Raw genomic sequence first — 22,671 nt, forward strand, 5'->3', positions numbered from 1 at the left:
TGTTTTTTGTCTTTCTTTGTATATCTTCTGATTGTTTTTATGTCCTTGTACTTATCACACAATAAAAAGATAAAATATTAGTAAAATAAATAAATAAATAAATAATAATTAGAATGACATTAATTATAAACTTAATTAAATAAATACTGTAGGTTTTCAACTGTTGTTTAAAAACAACAGAGCCTGCATCTCTTATAGCTCTTGGTAGGGTAATTCCATAATTTTGGAGCAGTTAAAAACCCATCAGTATAAGATCTTAGGGCTCGCGAAGGGTTAGAAAACTACAGAGTATGCAATGTAGGCCGTTCCCAAACCATTAAGAGCTTTAAAAACAAGTTAAAAAAAAGCTTAAAATCTGTTCTAAAACATACTGGGAGCCAATGGAGTGAAGCTAAAACTGGAGTAATACGCTCTCTCTTTAAAGTCTGGCAGCACAGTTCTGAATACCTTCAACTGTTTTGGAAGACCAGTAAAAAGAGCCCTGCAATAGTCTAATCTATTTGAAATAAAAGTATGAATAAGATATGACACACTACACATGCTTCTGTTTCATTCTGCATTTTATTAGCAAGTTTCAGCAGAGCAACACAGATAATGTCAGCAGACCTGATGGCACAGTTTTGTTTGCATGAATGAAACCTATAGAATTTATACAAAGTCAACAAGATTCCACAATAGTCTCAAAGTCATAAAGTATTGCAGCAGGTATCGGTAGTAGTAACAGACAAAGTACCACAGGAAGTAAAAAGGTGTTTTACATGACTCAGAAATGTAAACAGGACTTACAGCTTCAGTTGACCCACAACCCCAAAAAGAAATGTAAACAGTATTATCACTCCGTGTTGCTGCACCAGGCAGCGGCGTTTTTGAACATACGTAACCACGGTGATGTTGTGAGAGACGGTCTGAAGTCCCTCGGGGCCCAGGGCCACTGCCAGCCCAGGGTGCAGCGCTCCGGGTGGGGCATCATGGCCAGGTGTCTCCCGTCCCTGGAGCAGAGCCCCGCGACGCCCTGCGGGGAGCCGTTGGGGTTCAGAGGGTACTCTTCGGTGGGATGACCCTGGTCGTCAAGGTAACGGACGGGGGCGAGCCCACCAGAAATAATCTGGTCCTGAGCCAGGGAGCTACGGAATTGCATCAGACCTGTGAGGGAAAAATCAATATGAAACACAGATGTTGATTACAGAACAAACTGACCCTGAGTCAGCAGAATGAGGTCATTATTGCACAAGTTAAAACGTTTTACACAGTTTTTTGTGCTCAACCAAGGTTCCCGTTTTTGTTACATCATTTACATTTGATCCGGTTAGCTTTGGTTTCACAAAATGATTATGCAAACGCACTAAAGAAAATAAACATGACATAGATCTACTTCCTGTCGTCATCACCTACGTGAGCTGCATCGCCCGATACTTATTGCATTACTACATTGATTGGTTTGCGACAGGAAGTCTTCTATCTCAGTTTGAATGAACAGATTAATTTCAATGCCGCTATAATAATATTATTATCTATATCATACTTTATTGCAGGAGTTAACATACATTTACATTTGCTTACATATCATGTTGTTTATACTTATAGCATTCTTACAATGTTTATATATATTATAGTGAAAAAATATGATAGTAGAGTAGAAAAAAATAAGAAATAAGAAAATAATAATCCTATCAAAGTAAAAAAAATAAATAAATAAAGAAAATATTAATCATAATAGAGTAGAAAAAAATGAAAATAATAATCATAGCAGAGTAGAAAAATAAATAAATAAAGAAAATAATGGTAGTAACATAGATTTAAAAAAAATAAAATAAAGAAAGAAAATAATAATCATAGTAGAGTAGAAAAAAAATAAAGAAATAAGAATAAAATAATAATAATAATAGTAGAGTAGAAAAAATAAAGAAATATGAAAATAATAATAATAGTAGAGAAAAAAAAATAATAAATAAGAAAATAATAATCATAGTAGAGTAGAGAAAATAAATAAATAAATAAAATAATAATGATAGAGTAGAAAATAATAAAGAATTAAGAAAATAATAACAAGAATAAAAAGAAGGAATTAAGAATAAATAAATAAAGAAGGCTTGTATGATGGTGCGTATACATATACCGTATATATACACATACATACACATCTGTACCTACCTACCTACCTACCTACACTGCTGCCACAGTTTCTTGATCTTCAGGTGGCACTGCTCTGCCGTCCTCTCGTATCCTCTCTGTCTCTCCCTCTCTCATCCTCTCGGAAAATAATTGAAAGTGTCGAAATATTTTTTTTCTCCAGCTGACTTGTTATAATATTGTCTGACCATTTTGTCTGCTCCTCTCTCCACGTGATACCGCGGCTTAGTTTGTTTTGTTGCGTTGTTTTTCCTTTTTGTCGTTCTAACGATAGCCTGCTAGAACTTCCTGTAGCTGGTCCGAAAGTCAATACCATATAAAAATAAGTTTTTACACTAGAAACATCTGGACGAAACGACCAAACGATGTCGGTGTGAAAAGGGCTTCAAGATTCATTCCTGTCCTGAACAGACGACTACAAGCACCAGTTAAGTTACGGACTACCACATGATCAACTTTACAATTCTGTACCTTCTCCATGTGCAACCCAGACTCCCAGAGCTGAGCCCTCCATGCCTCTGAGCCAGACCGACGCGGACTCCTGGATCCCAACACTGACGAAGCGAGACTCAAACCTGCCGGACTTATTATGGGTCAGCACCACTTCGGTCTCTGGGGGAAAGAATTAGAAAGCATTTTAAGCTCAGTAACCTCTGCAAAAGGTTACGTTCATTTCTTATCATATTACTGTTCTCAGGTCACGACTACAGTATTGTATTTTCCTTTTATTACTAATACAAGCCTTTTCCTCCTACCTGCTCCGTCCTCGCCCTCTCCCACCCAGCCCAGCAGGGCGAGCAGCTGGCAGCCGTTACACACTCCCAGACTCAGTGTGTCTTCCCGCCGCCGGAAGCGTTCAAACTCAGCCTTGGCTTTGGGGTTAAATGCAACGGTAGCAGCCCAACCTGTTTATGAAGGATGAATGGTGTTACACCAAAATAACTTGTATATCAAAGTGGTCTATGTGAAACGTATGGGTCTTTATTTACCTTTAGCTGATCCCAGGACGTCTGCGTAGCTGAATCCACCGACAAACACGACCGCCTTGAAAGACTCCAGAGTTATGGAGCCAGAGCACAGGTCCTGCATGTTGACATCCCACACCTGCACAAAAATATAGATATAAGAGTCACGCACACCAGCTATACAGCTCAGGCCAACAACATATATCGACTTCTCTAAATAGTTACCTCAAAGCCCGCCATGTACAGAGACGCAGACATCTCTCGGTCTCCGTTACTGCCCTCTTCTCTGACCACAGCTACACGAGGCTTCCCTGCACCTGACAGAACAAAACACATCACAGAGATTCAAATACAAATATAAAACACGTTAATGTTTTTTTTAAACTTTATCTGTTTAAATCTGCCGTTGCATTTGCTCTCAAACTTGCGGCAAACTGCGCAATATGTAGAGACAGAGCGTTATTAAGTCCAGCCCACACCGGAGGGGAAAACAATTCACTGCTCTCCATTGACTTTGTATCACCTGAAGGTGCCTCCTCATCACTTTCATCAGCTAACAAACACCAGAAAAAATGCCTAAAAGCTGCTGTGTGGTGGGATGAACTAGCAACAGGGTAAAGAACACAGAACTAAGTATTTAGAAGCTGCCGAACCGAAAAACTGAGGATACAGGCAATTGGACGTGAGGCATCAGCAGGAAGAATGAGGAAACTGTGCAGCAAGCATTTCGTCCAAATGTCGGTTTTAGGCTAACTAACTAAGTTAACTAACTAACTAACTAACTAACTAAGCACTTTGACAGTATGCAGCTTACAGTATGTAACTTGTGGCTACATCAGAAAGCTATGCAGTATTATGTTTGCAAGTGCCTCAGCCTAACTACAGTTACTTGCTAACACAAAGCTAACATTAGTTTGCTAAAAGCTAACTTGTCCCATCCCATCATCATTTTAGTTTTCAACTGCAACCCTGGTAGACATAAAATGCTAAAATACTCCTTTGACATGCTGAAATCTAACGTTTTCATCTAGCTATGGGCATATTGTTAGCGTTTCAACCCTGGGTTGCATATTGTGGCGCCGATTGTTTCCCCCTTCGGAGGGCGTGGTTTTCAAAGTACGGCGCGTTGCGCTTTGTTCCTATAGATGACTCACTCCTTAGCTACACTCATCATCATCTCCGGAAGAAAAAACAAAGTGTAATTCTTTTTTTAACGCTCACAGACAAGTGAGTTACTAGATTTACTAGCCCGACGTAGCATTTTACTTGCCCTGGGCAAGCTTTATTGTTGAGCCCTGAGTGGTTATAACTACTCAAAGAGGACAATTTTAACAACACTGAATACTTTTGTCTTTTTAATGTTGGTCCAACCAGTTTTATCTGGTACGTATATTCTGGCATATTGTGAAGGTCATATGTCATTATTTCTAACATTTTATAGACCAAAAGAATAATTGAAGGATTACTTGCATTTAGTTGCAGATGAATACACTAAATCTTTGTAAATGGTACCGATCCTGTTTGGTCTTACTGAGCTGGCTGATGCTGGGCATTTCCGAGGGGTCAAAGGTCAGCTTGAAGTAGGGCTGGGTTCTCTTGGCTAGCCCTTCCTCTTCCTGTTTAACACAGATCTCATTGGCCTGGAGGCGCTCCAGCTGGAAACTGGTGTCCTCCCATAATGCTCTGAGGTCCGGCAGCGGCTCTCTCAGCACTTCCTGTCCATCCACACGAACGCTGACCTGAAAGACAAGAGAGGGAAACAGAAAACACAACGGTCATCACAGAGGAGATGGAAACCGCTGAGATGCGTACTGAGGGTCGACGTCTCACCACAGCCTCTGGTCCAAAGCCGCAGGTTCTGCCGACACGATGGCACTGCGAGCCGGCGTCGCTGTATCTCTGACGCACCGCCTCTACGTGGAGCTGCGAAACCTCCAGAACCAAACCCAGCTCCTCGCTGAACAGCAGCTCCATGACTGCGCAGCAGAAACACAGCATGAGTTCACGATCACAACTACACAGTTTGTGTCCTGTATGTGTGAAACAACATCAGCTCACTGACCTCCGGCTCCTTGTGAAGACAACTCAACATCAATCCCGCGGTTTCCTGCAAACGCCATTTCTAGCAAGCAGGAAATGAGGCCTCCGTCGCTGATGTCGTGTCCTGCAGTCAGCAGACGATCTGGAAGAACAGAAATACTTCATTATGACTGATTCTCTGACTAGAAATTAGGGCTGCACATCTAATAGAATATTAATTTTGGATCCCCACAATTAAATGAACATGATCGACTGCGATATTGACATTTAAAATGCTCCGCTCATAGAAAACTCTGCTGCACATCAAATCAAGCGATTCCTAAACTAATTACCTGAAAATAATCGTTAGTTGCAGTCCTACTCAGCAGGTAATAAATAGTGACAGAAAAGCAAAGAGCCACCAGGTCCTGCTGCTTTTTACTAACAGACAATACTCAGTAAAACCACTAGGTGGCTGTGTATCACGGCACAAAGCCTTGGCCTTCCTATCAGAGAGAATAAACTGAGTATGAAAATAAAGCTAAAGAATAGTTTGCCCCCAGTAAACTATGCTAAACTTTTCCCTCCTCTGTGGCAGGTAGCTGTTTGCGAGTGTGAGCTGACCGTGTATGAGTGCCTGTGTGGCGTTGAAGCAGGCGGTCAATAGCTGAGGCTGCTCCAGGTCAGGAGAGCAGTCTCCCAGCTGGCCGTAGCACTGAGCCACAGCAGAGCCTCCCAGACGATGACGGCCTGGACTGAGAGGAACCCACAACAACACGCCTGCAGACAGAGGACACGAGATGAGGATATTTCACATTCAGAAGTCCTATTTCTGCCAACGGAGAACAAAACTTTTCAAAACTGTGAATGAAAGACGTGCTATTGACTGATTACGGGCAATCTGATCATTAGAGTCCGAGTGTGAAATACCTTTTCCATCCGGATCCTCGAGGTCGGGCGTCACAGTGGCTGTGATGTCAGGACAAACAGCGTACGCCGAAATAACCAGAGCACCTGAAACAGAAGCAGCAGGAATAAAAACCTCAATTGAGATGCATATTGTTAATGCGCTGTATACATGTCCAAAGAATGCTCCTAAAACCAGAATAATAATATCAGCATATCCAACACGTCTTAATTGGAAAATGCTCCATTCAGAATAAGGCCTGATTCAGAATATGCTGTTTACATGATCCAGAATAATAGTGAGATATTTTGTGGATGTAAACGTAGTCAGTGAGAGTACCTGGAGCTTTGACCGTCTCTTTCCCCACCCTGGCGGCCATACTCAGAGAGTCCTTGCCCCCGTCGATGGCCACTCCCAGCTGACCCATGACCTCACACATGGCTTTGCAGGCCTCCCACAGACTGGCTCCTTCACCAGGCAGCTTGGCAGCCCACATCCAGTTACCACTACACTTCACATCCTGAAACACACGACGGGGAGATTTACCAAAACTCTGGACATTTAAATAATCAGTAATCTGTACCTGAAGAAGATCTAGTTGTTATTGCATTTAGTAGGGACTATAGTATGCTCTATCCATTGTAGAGGACCATCATGTGCAGTATTTTGATTTATTATATTTCTGATTATCGGCTCACCTTCAGAGCTGTGACTCTGGCGAACACCAGATTGGTCAGAGCCTCTCCGACAGCCATGCGAGCGCCGGCTGCAGGACAGACGAGGCCTTTAACCGGCTGCTCCCCGATGGCTGTGGCTGCTCCCTCCAGGCCGAACGGTGACAGAGCAACGACGGCCACGTCGGCCAGTGGGGTGTGAAGAGGGCCGACGCATTGTTGCTGGGCAACCAGCCCGGTCACAGACCGGTCCACCTGAGAGAGGGAGGGGGGAGGGGTGAAGACACAGAGAGTCACAAAGAGTCTGCACAAAGACGGTGTGAGACAGGGATGAAAAAACGCACCTTGTTGGTCAGGTAGCGTTTGGACGCCACAGAAGGAAGACGCAAAACTCTGTCCAGAGCGTCTTTGACTTTCAGCTCGGCAGGAAGAGCCAGAGGCTGATGGGTCAGGGCCACACGCTCCATCTTAAAGTCCTTCTGCGGCATTTTCCCCAGAACCCACTCCAGCTGCAGGTCAACAGGAGGGCGCCCCCTGTCTGCTTGATCACCGCTGCCTCCCTCATCGTCCACTAGCACAATCTGTGGGAGAAAATAGACTGAAATAAACACAATCTTGAATCTATTTTAGAGTGACACATGAGGTTGTTTAGCAGTATGATCCGGTCAACAGCCACTAATTACTGAAGCGGATTGATTGGTACAATGGATGTGCATTTATCGACTTGATCCAGGCTGAAACGTGCCTTGCCGTCTCCAGTGATGTTTCCCACGAAGTCAACAGGACACTTCTCCCTCTGACACACCCTCTCCAGGAAGCTCCTGTCCGACGGACGGATCAGCAGGGCGTTGCTCTCCTGATACTCGGCCCCCCACAGCTCCAGCACACTCAGTGTGGGGTCGCCTTTCTGTAAAACAACGATGAAGAGAAGAGGAAAACAATAAGAAATGGCGGAATGTGTGCAGGGCTTAAAAACAAGGAAAAATTCAGTGCCTGACGTGTGTTCAGGGGTTAAGAGAAGGAATGGAGGGAAGGGGGGTTCCTGGATCCGCTCAAAATTAACAAAATATACACACACAAACAAAACACGGAAGGTATTAGAGATACTTTGGTGGTATAAGATGCTAAAAACATAGCTTAGCGAGCTGCAGGCTACAAGCCAGATTGAATCGTATGATGCTGTGGTGCACACCATGACCCGTTTCAGAAAGACAAGAACAACAAATATAATAGTTTCTAAATGTGAATCCTCACGTTAACTTGAAAGATCCAAATGGCGGAAACATTTTATTTATTCAAAATGTACTTTACCGGGAGATTTGTCAAGTATTTCTTTCAACATGGGAGTGGGTAAATATGCTCGTGGGTACCCATAGAACTCCTTTTCATTCAAATATCTTGAGGTCAGAGGTCAAGGCCATGCCAGTTTTTCCTCGCCAAATTTTTGCACAAGTTTGGAGCGTTATTTAGCCTCCTTCTCGACAAGCTAGTATGACATGGTTAGTAACAATGGATTCATTCGTTTTTTTAGTTTCATATGTTGCCAGTATCTTCACCCTAGCTTTAAAACTGAGCCCGCTACAACCTAAAAATTGCAAGTTGTGTTAATGTGTTAAAGAAATTAGTGGCGTTAAGTGGTGAAAATATTCTAAATATAGCATACACTGACACTTTTTAGGTGGCTAAAATATGTTTTTTCTGCTGCTCCCATACACAGCTGCATTACCTCGCCGTCAGACAGCCTTTCTGATGGGGAACTGAAGCTGTTATATCTCTCTCTTCCAAGCCACCAGACTCCATTGACAAAAATAGTAATTTTACCTCACAGAACATGGTAGTATTCATAAAACCCCACTAACCCTTTCAGTTATTTCCTAACTTAGCGCAGCTAACTTTACTCAGTTACACAGTAACCTTATTAATAGCTTACTGTGCTTACCTACATCACTGCTTTTTGATAACTGCTGAGTGGAAGTTTCCATTTGAAAAAAAACAGAAAAGACGCAGATGGACGCCCTTTAATAAAGTAGGGCTTACAAAATATACAAAATACAAAATATAGGGTTCCTTATGGCTGCATACAAACATATACAGCCATATTCTTGCTACTCAGCAGTTAAAAAATAAGCAAGAATATTTTCCATAGACATATAAGTATCTATTTTCAAATCTAAAACGGCACAGTACCGGTGTTGCATTAAAATCTGTGACCGCAGAGGAGCCAGAGACATATGAGGTCACCATTTCTGACAGTTGTTGTCAGGAAACGTGACCCCACGGTTACCTGTGTAACATGTCATAAATACGTGACAGAAAACACACAAAACTAAATTGTTAATTTTTTAAAAATATTTTAAGATTTTCACTTTAAAGATATATTCACAAATCTAAAAAAAAGAGCAAAAGATAGATACAGTGAGGTCACATTTTCTGACGACAGCCGTCAGAAACGGTGGCCTCATGCTGCTTGCTCCTCTGCGGTCACAGATTTCGGTGCAACACCGGAAGACTTTAAGCCCTGTTTGTGTTTGTGTTTCTTTGTGTTTGTATTTCTGTGTTCACGTGCTGATCACCTTGAATCTACTGCAGTAGATTACGGCTCCCGCCGGCTCACTGAGCTCCTTCAGCACATTACCTGAAAATGATAATATGATTCAACATGTTAACTTTTGTCTCATCATCTGAGCTTTACAGAGATCCTGAATGAAAAGCCGATGTTTCGTACCGTTTCCTCCCGCCCCCTGATCGTGTATACTGCAGATTGGGTTCCCGCCGCTTCTTTCCAGACACGCCCTGAGAGCGCGGTTCATCTTCTGCTCCATCTCGGCGTCTCCTCTCTGCACTGCACCCAGATCCCGCTCGCTGGAGTTGTCCCCCTGGACCTGCAAGCCAGAACGGATTTGAAACTTCTGCACCAGGTGACGTCACTGCGGCGTGATTCTTTACTGTAGCGACCGTACTTGTACAGAGGAAGCCGCTCCTCCTCCCACGCCGATCCGATACACCGGCCCTCCGATCTTCACCACTTCCATTCCTGATCGACAAACACAGCAGAGGGACGCCGTGAGTCATTAATCAATATGTGTAAATATAGCCTCCGCATTGAGCTAAAACATTACCCTTCTCTGCCTCTTCTTTCTTTACATGTGTATCTTCAATAGAGCCGAGACCACCGCTGAACATGATCGGCTTAATCCACTCTCGCCGCTCTCCGTTAGGCAGCCGCATGCCGAAAGAACGAGCAAAACCTACAGTAGAAGGAGAGAAGTATCAGAACAAACTTTACAAAAATGCTGAAACAATTCAATATCAACCAATCCATCTGTAGACTGACAGAAAAATATTGAGAACAAACTGATTAATTGTTTTAGTCATCTATAAGTAAAAACACCACCAAACATTTGCTGACTGTAGATGCTAAAATTTGATGTTATTCCTAAAACTTGTAATTCAAAATATAATATGGGTAAATATGAATTGAATTAGGGCAGAACTATTTGAAAAAAATATCTGATTTTTACATAATTATTCTTATTTTCATCAAAAAATGATCACAGTGATTTCTGCAGGGATCTGTACCAAACAAAGATGTTTTTTCTTAATATGACATGTAGGCCAGGATGTCTCTGCAGCACCACAATATTTTTATTTAAAATGGTATTTTGACACACATTTTGCCTTTATTTCAATAACATTTCGATTAATTGTGCAGCCCTAAATTAAATATATATAATGTATAAAAAAATAAGTTAAACATTAAGTTCATTATCTAAATTATTCAAGTTATAGAAAGGGGTAGGAGCTATTTACTTTTAAATAACTTAAATAATTACTTCTACCTATAACATATAATATTTATTTATTTAGTTAATTTGCTGCATATGTTTAATGATTATTTTATTGGTTAATCTTGTTTTGTTTTCTCACCATTTGTTACATGTTCAAAATTTAGTCGATTAATCTATTAGCCGATCGACAGAAAATTAATTTTGATACTTGATTTCAGCTTCTAAAATGTGAGGATTTGCTGCTTTTCTTTGTCACATATGACAGTTAATTGAATATCTGGACAAAACGAACTTGAAGACGTCGCTGTGAGCTTGGAGAAATTGTAAATGGCATTTTTTCATAATTTTTTTAACAGTGTATAGACTAAACAATGAATCTAGGAACATAATCTGCAGATAACTAAATGAATAATGAACTGTTAAAGTAAATCTAGGCATGCCTCAGTGGGGTTCACTACCTGACAGGACGGGTTCCCCAAACTTGTTGCCGTAGTCTGAGGCTCCATTGCTGGCCTCAATCGCCACCTGCAGCGGAGCAGCGAAGCTGGAAGGATAGTCCCAGCCGTCTCCTTCAGACTCCCAGGGGAGAACGTAACCTGGACAGAAAGGACAGATTATTTACTAGTAAAGTCAACTCAGTAGAGTGCAGATCTCCTCTAGGTGTGTCTCCCTCTTCCCTCCCGAACAAAGAGGAGTTGAATCTCACTCAGTTGTCCCTCCAGGCTCGAAGATGACAAAAATGGGGATTTATTCATCTGGTATTGTGCTTCACTTCAGTGGATCGTAACATATCGGGTGTGGAATTAATCTGTAGATGCTCCGGTTCAGTGAGACCAAACTTTTCTATGGATGTCAGTTTTTGATCCATGACAGAGGTCAAAATATTAATATAATAATAATATAATATTATTTCACACCGTGGAGGTGGGGGGTCCGTACCGATCACGGATCAACTACGGCCCCAGTGAGCAGTCAATGATGGCAAAAAACAGGCCATTAAAATAGTTTTTTACCAAAATTGTGAATCACATCCTTGAGCATAAAGTCATAAATGAGCACCAAAATAATCAGGCTGACGGGTCCAGTAGTATGCAAGATTAGCCATGGACAGACAGACAGATACACACACATGACCGAACGCATGATCTTCCCACAGGTTTACGCCTGGCGGAGATAACTAAGTGACTAAAGTGAAGCACACTTGTTTTGCAGACCTGGTATGTGCAGGTTGCCGAAGCAGTATCCTGCCGTGCCGGCGATGACGTGGCCTCCCTGTCCGGCGCTCTGGACGTCTCTGATACGACCTCCTGTGCCCGTGGTGGCACCGCTGAACGGCGCTACACCTACAAATGAGACGGGTTTGATCATGATTATTTGGAAAACAACACATGAGGGAAAAAATGACACTTAAAGAGGACCTATTGTGCTTATTTTCAGGTACATGCTTGTATTTTAGGTTGCTTCTAGATCATGTTTACATGATTTAATGTTCAAAAAGCACTTTATTTTTCTCGTACCGGCTGTGCTGCAGCAGCTCTTTTCACCTGCTGAAACGCTTTGCAGACTTTTTACATGCACAAAAAAACGATATAACACACTAAAGGAAAGGGAAAAAGCACAAAAGCATAACAGGTCCTCTTTAAGTTGCAACTAAACACAATGTTTTGTGTGTCCTGACCTGTCGGGAAGTTGTGCGTCTCGGCGGTGAAGATGACGTGTCTCAGTGACTGGCGTGTCTCATACGGGCTGGCTTGGGACGGATCTTTTGGGTAAACACACTCCAGCTCTGTCCCTTTGATACCACTGGACACACACACACACACATTTCACATTGAGTCAGTGTGAACATAAACACACACACATACGACCAAATACACATTCTTCACTCCTACCTGCTGTTGTCGCAGAACTTGATGACGTTGTTCTGGTTGCTGTGCCGCTGGGTGTCCATTATGAGACTGAAAAGAGTCTCTTTCTGCTCCTGCCCGTCGATCTCCATCCGCCCGCGGAAGAACCAGTGACGGCTGTGCTCGCTGGGACGCCGGGGCGCAAAAGAAAAAACATCGGAGAATAAAAAACACGGGAACAAAAACTAGAGAGACGAGTACCACGCACAACACAAAGCAGTCCTGCTAATCTGCTCTTTGCAGACGAACCCCACCTGTTGGACTGGGCCAGGTCGAAACACTCCACACTGGTGGGGTTCCTTTGAACCCTCTGGAACATCGATGTGTAGTAGTCCAGATCCCAGGAGTCAAAGGCCAGACCTGCATAACAACAACACACAATATGAGATTCTTGCTACCAAAAAGCAACCACCACCAAAGATGGAAAGACATTTCACGTGCACTTTTTCTTCTTTTTTGGGATGCAAAATGAATCAAACAACACACATACACACACAGTAAGCTCTGTATTTAAGTATCATCCAGCATCCTCTGCATGTACTTGTGCAGGTAAATTTAATAATTTCAACTTTACAGAGACTGTTATTATAAAGGATTGGGGCAAGTAAAATGCCACGTCGGGCTAGTAGATCTAGCAACTCCAGGGCTGCAGGCTAACTTTTCTACATTGGTTGCACCGGTGCGCCTAACTTTTTGAATTCGGTGCGCCAGTAAAAAAATTTAGGTGCACCGAAAATTTTTCACCATGACTTTTGGCGCCGCGATAATACATTTTAATTTATTAACACATTATGTAAATGATTGTAAACAGGAATAAAGGTGCAGATAAATGTTTTTTGAGTCAGATGAGCCCATCTCTGCTGAAGATGTTGGATCAGAAGGGCGTTGGAAGTCGGGGGTCCACGGGGTCATTTGCCTCCCCACTTTACACCCCTGTCCCGCATTGCAAACGAGAGTAGATGAAGAAAACAACATGTAAACATATTACGCTGGTGTACAGTAAGAGGAGCGTAATGTGTGTGTGAGTGTGTGTGGTCGAGTAACAGAGAGAGAGATGCGCTCAGAGCAGATCAGCCGTTTGCCGATGATTGGAGCAGAGAAGAAATAAGTTGTCTTGTGTTATTAAATGTAGTCTACGGTGTCACACACACACTTTTTGCCCTTCCCAAGTCTGAAATTAATCCGGTGCCTCTGACCAGGATTAGGCATTTTACCAGGGACCGAGGAGACAGGTGGTAGAGCGGAGCTCTGCTGATGATGTCCGGTCTGGGCTGTTCAGGGTCGGGGACAGGTGTTAACGGGCACCGCAGTATTTTTCTTTTCGAAAAACAATCAATCAATAGTTTTCTTAATTTTGAATTACCGGTATTTTCTAAGGTTGTGATGTCGCTTGAGGAGGAGTTCATATGCTCGCACTCTGGAGCCCTGAACCCAACTCATAAAAAAGAATTAAAAACTTTGTTTTTTTCGGAGCTGATGATGGAAGTAGCTAAGGAGGGAGCCATCGCTTCCTTCGCATCTCTGTTGAGAGATCAGTACCGATCAGGCATTGTGAGAAAATGGCGCTGGGTAAAGACAAAGTTTATGAGATGAAGTGCAAGCAAGCGTTTCAATAATTATTGGAAACAGGAGTTTAGTTGGGTGGTGTTAGGAGAGGAGGTGGGCGAAACTCCATCTATGTATTGTGCAGTTTGAGTTTTGAGAGTTTGAGAGCAAGGCGGATAAAACTGGGTAGTTTTTCAAAAGGCACGTAAAGTTTCAGAAAAACGTCGCTGTAGTGCCGTAACACGAGCTGGTTCATTTACTTAAATAAAGAGTAAACATGACAGTTAACTGTAGTCTTTGTTGTTATTTGATAACCGCTAATAAATTAAACAATGTGTATAGGGGGGGGCAAGTTGAAATTGACTTTGGGCAGGAGATTAAAAAAACATTAACGTTACACGGCTTTAAGATGATGTCACGTCACCTATGAGAATGTGTGTCCGTTCTATTAAACACCACAACCGAGGAAGCAAAAATAATGAGTAAAATCCATCCTTAGGGGGAATTAAGCGGCTATAGTGTCGAGAAATTCCAGATAGGCCCTTTTTAATTATCTCCTCATTCACCGGTTGAGCATGGGAGAGCCTACAGAGTGTGTGGTGAAATTATTCTCAGCAGCTCAATGTGAATATTAATGCAGCCGGGTAAGAAGTGAGTCAGCAGAGCGTGAACATAAGCAAGCACACCACGTTCTGTCACAGTGGCCAGAAAACCTGTTCACATGAAGAGAAGAAAAAACAGTCGCTGTTGTCTGTAAAAAATTAATGCCATAAAGTACTACGTGGTGATACAGTTGGTGGGTCTAGTTCAGTAGTAAGAAAATAGTTCCTACATGAAACTGCTCACAACGAGATCTGTGGATTATCTTGAGTAACCGGGTCATGATTTCTGGAAAGAGACATTGCTGTTGAGTTTTTCAAATAAATTTTTTTGAGCACCACAAGCCGAGCGCCATCTAGTTCCATTATTTTGGAGAGAAGGCAGACATCTCTACGGCCAATATCTCCAACACTTTGCAACTCACACCAAAACAATCTGATAACAGATCAATAGCACTACAGGTGAGAGGGAAAACGTGTTTTTGATTTTGGGGTGAAATGGTCCTTTAACATCTTTGTGACAATTTGAAGACATCACCCTGGGCTTTAAGAAACTTTAATCAGCATTTTTCACCGTTTTATAGATAAAGCCATTAATCAATTTAGTAAGAAAATATTAATCAGATTAATTCACAATCAAAATACTCATTAGATGCAGCTCTTATTGAGGTAGTAAAAAAATGGTTGAATCCTGAGTTTCTAGTTAAACTGTTGACCCAAAAGTCGACTAAAATCATTCAAAACTCATCAGAAAATTCTGCTTTTTGTACTTATTGTCTCTGTTGTGAGAAAAGAGTCATCTGGAAACATAAAATCTGGACTTAGAACTTGTTCAGTATCTGACTTTCCACAAAATAGAGAGATCCTTTCTCTCTTTTTGAGTTTCATTTGCTTTCACATCACGTTAAACACAGACACGCTGAATGCACTCATGCACGTGTGAGATAATGAGCAGCATCACTGCCGTCCTGTGACTTCAACCAGCTCAGTAATAATGTCGTGCATCATGTGACATTATTACCTCCACCAGCAGACACAGTGTACTCACAGAGAGCTGCAAGACTGAGAAGAGGCGTGAGGAAAGAGAAAAGAGAGGAAGGTTACAGGAAATCAAGTACAATAAGTACTATGATAAGTACTAAGATGGAGGGAGGCTGAAGCTGTTGAGAGTCTCACCCAGATCATCGTTTGCTGCCTCCAAGGCTGCCCGACCCTTCCCCAGGATGTCCACCTCAAACACCGGCTGTGGTTTGGTTTCCACGGTGAAGGAGGTGATGGGATGTTGATAGATGCATTCAGTCATACCGTCATACAGACACTCAATCAGCTGCTTTACGTCTCCACTGAGCTCGTTCACGCTCCCTCCATTCTTTGGCTGCAGGAGAAGAGACACAGATCTCATCAGAAGCAGGAACGTGACGTGAAAGCCAAACCTGAATCAGAGCTCTACTAGAAAACGATTTCTCTCTATGAGTGTGTGCAGACCTTGATTAGAAACCTGCGAGACAGCTCGACCCGTGTGACGTTAGCGAGGCCGGCGCTCTGGCAGATGGACACGGTGTTGGTGGACCAGGCCGTGGAGAAGTTCAACCTGCGGAGCAAAACAGCAACAACATTAATACATTTTCTTTTACACTGATGTCGGTTTAACTGGGTGTTCCGTTCCTCCAGTGTCACTGATTAAAAAAAAATTATAATAATTTTGTGAAATCATTAATAGCCTAAAATGATACCATATGGTTATTTTTTTTTCCTAATTCAACTCAACAGAATACAAATCGTGTTCACCCACAGACAGATTCAAATTAGCATTTCCACATTATCCTCCAGTGGACACTGAACATCTGCTCACCTCACAGGGAAAACAAATATTTGTATATTTTATTGTAGCTAATAGAGTGCTGCAGGGATGACGTATTTTTGAAAAGCAACCAGGAAGTTTGTGTCGCCCTGGTTCCCTCAACAGAAAGTTTTGGATTATTGCAGAAAATAAACTCTGTGGCAAACAAACGTTTATGATACTTAAACGTTTTGTTCAGCAAGATAATCTGCAGAAATTAACACCACTTTTATGATTTTTGAAGTGTGAATGCAATTGGCAGAAGTTAAAAGCTAACGTTAGACTATAAACAACCTACACCATGGTCGCATGAGCGTGAGTATACACAACGAGGCCATAAAGGAGGACGAGTCGGCGTGATGACGTCTAGTAGTCTCATTTAGCCGCTTGTTAGCAACCGCCTTTCTTTAGACACATAAATCTTAAAAATTAACCCTCCTGTTGTCCTCGGATCAAATCGAATTCCAGACGAGGGAACCAGAAGTGTTAAAATGCTAACTCATTTCTGGGTTATGGGAAAGTCTTTTTATGTACTCGATTTAATGAAGAACATGAAGCCCAGTGTAGGACAAAAGCAGAGCCACAGCGTGTAATAGAGGTCATTTATCAATAGTACCTGGGTCCAATCTCCACCAGTTTCTCCCCGCTGCCCTCTGTGAGGTTCGGTTTCTCAGACAGCGGCTCGGCCTGCAGGGGAGGACGAAACAACCAGAGGAGAACCTCCGTCTGCTCGGCGCTGAGACTCTCACAGCCTGCAGCAGCAGCAGGAGGACACAATGAGGACAAGGCAACATGGATGATTACACAAGGTGACTCTATATGCTGCATCTGTCCACAACCTCTGCACCTTCAGTTATTATTATTACGAGCTGTTACGCTCTCACCTGTCAGCTCCACATTGTAGCACAGCTCAGAGGCGATGGACAGCTGGGGGTGGAGCTTGGCGGCCCGCTGCACGGCTCGCCCGTTCACTTCTTCGTTACTGTAGAACCTCACTACAGCCATGACTGGTGGACAGACGGACACATAAATCCAGTTTAAACACCTCCATTAATAAAATCAATCATTCAATGTCACACATGATGAATTGCAGGTGAAGACATTGATTTATCCCGTCTCACGGAGTGCATATATTCTGAAGTAACGGATCACTAAATCAGAGGTCAAAGGTCAATGCAGATGATTAATGAAATGTTCTCACTGAGGATGACCTTTTTCTCCAGATCAGTTCAGGTCAAGAAGACAAACCAATAATCAGATAGCAGCCACTCGTGACAAAGTGCAACGCCTGCAGGAATCTCAGACGACATCTCTCCAAGACCTCAGTGTGATCGGTGTTTAACCACAACACCTGCTTTAGCCTCTTTACATCAGCTCCCTGTTTGTTTTAGGATTGAATTTAAGATGTTATTGATTACCTTTAAGGCTCTTCATGACCTGGCTGATTATATTTAAGACCTTTTAATCCCTTATGAAACTTTGCGTAGTTTGAGATCCACTGTAGAGTTGTTTCGATACTGATATCAGTATCGGAAATGTGTCCGACACAGCCCGAAATTCAGAATCGGGTATCGGCGAGTACGCCAGTCTACGCACGATCCTATAATTTATTAACCCACAAAAAAATCCACTTGTTTAACCGGAAATCAATTCTTCTTTGTCCCTCCAAAACAGTAACCTTCACTGTGCTCAAAGAACGTATATTAATAAGAAGTGAAAGTCAATTCCATTGCAACATCAGCGCCCAGCAGCAGAGCTACACTCCCGCCATTTCGGACTGAAAGCGACTACCGGATGCCAGTAAAACGCCCGTCTACAAAGTGCCGAACAAAAGTAAAACAAAATGATTTCTGTTCTATTGTTATATTTTACCGAAATGGCCTTTGTTGAGCAATGAAATGTTATAAATATAATTAGCGTTTTCAGTCCAAAATGGCGGCAGCAGCTGTTGTCAAAAAAACACCGGAGTTTCACCTCCAAAAAAACTATATTTATCTGAGCTGCCTGTTTATTCCATTGTTTTTAATTTATTTTTTATTATTTCAAATTGTTCCCGTCATGTATTTTATCATTTTGCTATTTCATTTCATATTTCTCTCTGTGAAGCACTTTGTAGTTTGTTTTGTTAAGTGCTCTATAAATAAAGTCAAGGAAATGTGTTGCATAGAGCTGCAACGATTAATCAATTAGTTGTCAACTATTAAATTAATTGCAAACTATTTTGATAATTGATTAATCTGTTTGAATCATTTTAATTAGAAAAAAGTCAGAATTCTCTGATTGCAGTTTCTTAAATGTGAATATTTTCTGGTTTCTTTACTCCTCTGTGACAGTAAACTGAATGTCTTTGAGTTGTGGACAAAACAAGACATTTGAGGACGTCGTCTTGGGCTTTTGGAAACAATGATCGACATTTCTTTTTACCATTTTCTGAGCAAACAACTCATTCATTAATCAAGAAAATAATCGATAGATTCATCAACAATCAAATTTAGTTGCAGCCCTATTGTAGAGGCAATGCTGCAGTTGTCTCATGGTACATCAACATAATCTCACTTTATATACTTTTTAAACAAAAGATGAATAATATTCAACATGAACCAGAAACCCAAAGTCATATCACTGCTTTTATCATGCAACATAACATTTTTCCAAGAAAACTGGTCATACTTTGATCAAAGATTATAGTTTATCAGTGTTTTCATTGATAACTTTCACATGTAGTCTGTCAGAAGCAAACATATTCAATATGAGGCTCCTGTTTTAAACAGCGCTGATGTTATTCGGCCTCATTCATTATGAAGATGAATGAGTATCTGACATAAACTCATCCAAACTCTAAACACACACAGCCTCCTAACAATTAGCTCATTGATTGTGTGCACGCTGCAGGTCACACACTGCACGGTCAGGAGCTTTCTGTTAGTCATTAAAGGGATAGTTTGGATGTTTTAAATTGGGGTTGTATGAGGTACTTGTCCAGAGTCAGTGTATTACCTACAGTAGATGATGGTCGGCACGCCCTGTTTGGAGAAACAGACAGGAGTACTAGCATGGGGGCAAAGCAATGTACTGTACTGCTGTGGACGGGGGGCAGCAGCAAAATGTATTTTAGTCACCTAAAAAAATCAGTATCAGTTTAAGTAAACGCTATATTTATAGTATTTTCACCGCTTTATCTTGCCGTCAGACAGCCCTTTCCAACGGGGAACTGAACTGAAAGTGAATCAGAGTACAGCAGAGACTCCGGTCCTGGACACCAAAGATACGGTCTCCTCCGCGTCCTCCGACCGCGGCCAGCAATGTTTTGCAAGACAGGCTTCACTAGATAGAAGTTTGTTGTTTTGATGCTTCTGTGTAGTTTGTGTTGGAGTCTGAGTCTGAACAGTGTAGCAACACGCGAGCGCGCTTGGGACACCGACCCGCAATGATTTATACGTGTAAGAAGTTACAAACAGTAGCCTTTCTTTTAGGTGGCTATAATAAGTTTTTCTGCCGTCCCCGTCGACAGCACTGTATTGCTTTGCTCCCGTGCTGGTACTCCTGTCTGTTTCTCGATGATGGAGGCGTGCCGACCGCCATCTACTGTAGGTAATACACCGACTAATGGGTAAGTACCTCTTACAACCCCACTTCAAAACACCCAAACTATCCCTTTAAGCTGGAGAACACTGCAGCCGCCTTCAATAAACACACACACACTTCTTTATCCAACACTGATTGTGATGCGACTGATTATCAAACAGCCTGTTTGCAGCTACAACATAAAGGAACTATAAGCCTGTCCGGTGGCATCACTGTCACATACATACATTTATGTATTATGTATACATACATGGCATGCTCTTTGTCTTAGTCATTTATATTGTATGATGACATGAGTTTGTATCTTGGAGAATAAAGTACATGTATGGATTAATTGAGTCAACAAATAAAAAGTAAAAAAGTAAGTCTTTCTCCTCTTTAAAAACAAACAAACAAACAAACAACCTACACCCCCCACAGACACAACTGTACACACGCACACACACACACACTGCATACATACAAACGCACACAACTGTACACACACACAACCTTACACAACAGGCTGCCCTGCACTGTCAATAAAAAAAAACCTCCCTCAACAAACATCCGTTATTTATTTGTCTCATTTTGTTAGAATTGCCCCGTCCCGTTAATTCTGTCATGTCACCCCATGTATTTTTTTTTTTTTTGTCTTGTCAAATTGTACCTGTCTTGACTTGCTTCACTAAATAAAAAAATAAAATAAAATAAATAATTATTACTTCAGAAAACCTTTGGAGGAGCCAGGCTGTTAAAAGGTTGTCAATTGTACTGCATAATATTTTGCTTTAAATGTGCACAATGTTGTGTTGATCTGTTGGCAGTAATACTGATTCTGTAATGTGAAATGAACGCTTTTCCAAAATAAAAATTAAATTACAAAAAAATGAATAAATAAATAAAAACAAAAATAAAAGCATCAAAATCTACTAATTTTGTAGTTAGAAAGTACAATATTTGCGTCTGAGATGTAGTAGAGTAGAAGTAAAGTAGCAGACATCCTGGTAATACTCAAGTAAAGTACAAGTACCTCAAAACTGTAGAGAACTGGAGTAAATGCACTTAACTTTATTTACATTCCACCACTGTTGTATTTCCATATGTGTTGTGTACTGAGGTTTTATGATACCAAAAGAAAGCTGTATATTATAATTAAAGTGTACATGTAAAAGCTCAACTAGGGAGAAGAGCATTAAAATGAGCATTAAACATCATTTTCATGTTCTGTATTGTAACATATGTTAATATATATAATATGTTAATATATATATCACATATGTTAAATTGCATGGTCCCCTATCAAACAACATAAATTAATATTCAGGATATAAAGTCATAATGTGTCTTGAGACATGAGACACACAGGGAAATAAAGCCTAAAGAGTTTCCTATTTGTTAACAGAAAGTTTAGTTTCCCTTGTTTAGTTTCTTGTGTGGAAGCTAAGAGGCTAAAAGCTAGCAGAGTTAGCAGCACAAAGCTAGTTAGTTTCACTCACCTGAAGAAGCTTCAGATGTTGAGTTTAGGATGAAATGTGGAGAAACTGCTGCTGCTCAGCTGCTGGAGGAGAAACTAGTGCTGCTGTTGGACAGACTGAAGGAGGTCTGGTTGTTTGGTTGGTTGGTGAGGAAGTCTCTGCAGACTGTCTGCAGACTGACTGACAGGAGGACAGGATGCATGGACCTTTGCACCCACGTGGGAGCAGCTGGACTCAGTGCGCATGCGCAGCTTCTGGTTAAAGAGTACGGAAGCAAAGAGGCGAAACTCCGGTGTTTTTTTGACAACAGCCGCTGCCGCCATTTTGGACTGAAAGCGTTTATTATATTTACAATATTCCATTGTTCAACACAAGCTATTTCGGTAGAATAAGACAAAAGGAGAGAAAAAAATTATTTTATAAAATTATAGTAAGTGATGAGATATTAGATTTGAGATAGTAAGTAAAAATACTATCTAAAAATAATGAGTTAGTATCTCGATATTTTGACTTTCTATCTCATTATTGTGACTAAGTATCTCATTATTTTGAGATACTAAGTAAAAATACTGAGATATTAAGTACAAATACTGATAAATCTAAATATTGAGATAATAAGTCAAAATACTAAGTCAAAATGTTGAGATAGTAAGTAAAAATACTAAGTAAAAATATTGAGATAGTAAGTCAAAATAATGAAATATTAAGTCAAAATATTGAGATATTGAGTCAAAATATTGAGATATTAACTCATTATTTTGAGAAACTAGGTCAAAATATAGATATTAACCAAAAACACTGATATTAAGTCAAAATATTGCGATATTAAATCGAAATATTGAGATAGTAAGTCAAAATAATGAGATTTTAAGTCAAAATATTGAGATATTAACTCATTATTTTGAGATACTAAGTCAAAATATTGAGATAGTAAGTCGATATATTGAGATACTTAGTCACAATAATGAGATATTAAGTCAAAATATAGAGATACTAACTTGTTATTTTGAGATGGTATCTCATTATAATGACGTACAGGATCTTTTTTCCCCATCACTGTGGCGGAAATGGGCTTCCATACCTGTTTTTTCCCCCTAAAATACATATATATATATGTATGTATATATACATACATATATATATATGTATGTATATATACATACATATATATATATATATATATATATACAATTTCAGTTGTGGCAATACATGGGTTAATATTAATAAAGTCCTGATTACAGCCCTGATGATAATG

The 22,671-nt window shown here is 40.9% G+C and overlaps 1 protein-coding gene across 1 annotated transcript; it reads right to left on the minus strand.

The window, feature by feature from the left end:
• Positions 1–542: 542 nt before the first annotated feature.
• pfas (phosphoribosylformylglycinamidine synthase) lies at positions 543–21,642 on the minus strand. Its single transcript, XM_074635919.1, has 28 exons — positions 21,438–21,642; positions 17,259–17,381; positions 16,991–17,126; positions 16,020–16,125; positions 15,711–15,909; positions 12,645–12,750; positions 12,376–12,516; positions 12,162–12,286; positions 11,698–11,826; positions 10,942–11,079; positions 9,815–9,943; positions 9,656–9,729; positions 9,421–9,577; positions 9,269–9,330; positions 7,441–7,602; positions 7,040–7,276; positions 6,720–6,950; positions 6,361–6,541; positions 6,045–6,128; positions 5,739–5,894; positions 5,158–5,277; positions 4,926–5,071; positions 4,627–4,834; positions 3,321–3,412; positions 3,120–3,234; positions 2,886–3,035; positions 2,602–2,742; positions 543–1,143 (listed from the first exon to the last, which is right to left on the minus strand). The coding sequence occupies exons 2-28, from the start codon at positions 17,377–17,379 to the stop codon at positions 833–835; spliced, it is 3,957 nt and encodes a 1,318-aa protein (XP_074492020.1). The 5' UTR covers positions 17,380–17,381; positions 21,438–21,642; the 3' UTR covers positions 543–832.
• Positions 21,643–22,671: the final 1,029 nt, after the last annotated feature.

Source organism: Sebastes fasciatus, chromosome 5 (genome assembly GCF_043250625.1).
Source record: "Sebastes fasciatus isolate fSebFas1 chromosome 5, fSebFas1.pri, whole genome shotgun sequence".
Lineage (NCBI taxonomy): Eukaryota > Metazoa > Chordata > Actinopteri > Perciformes > Sebastidae > Sebastes > Sebastes fasciatus.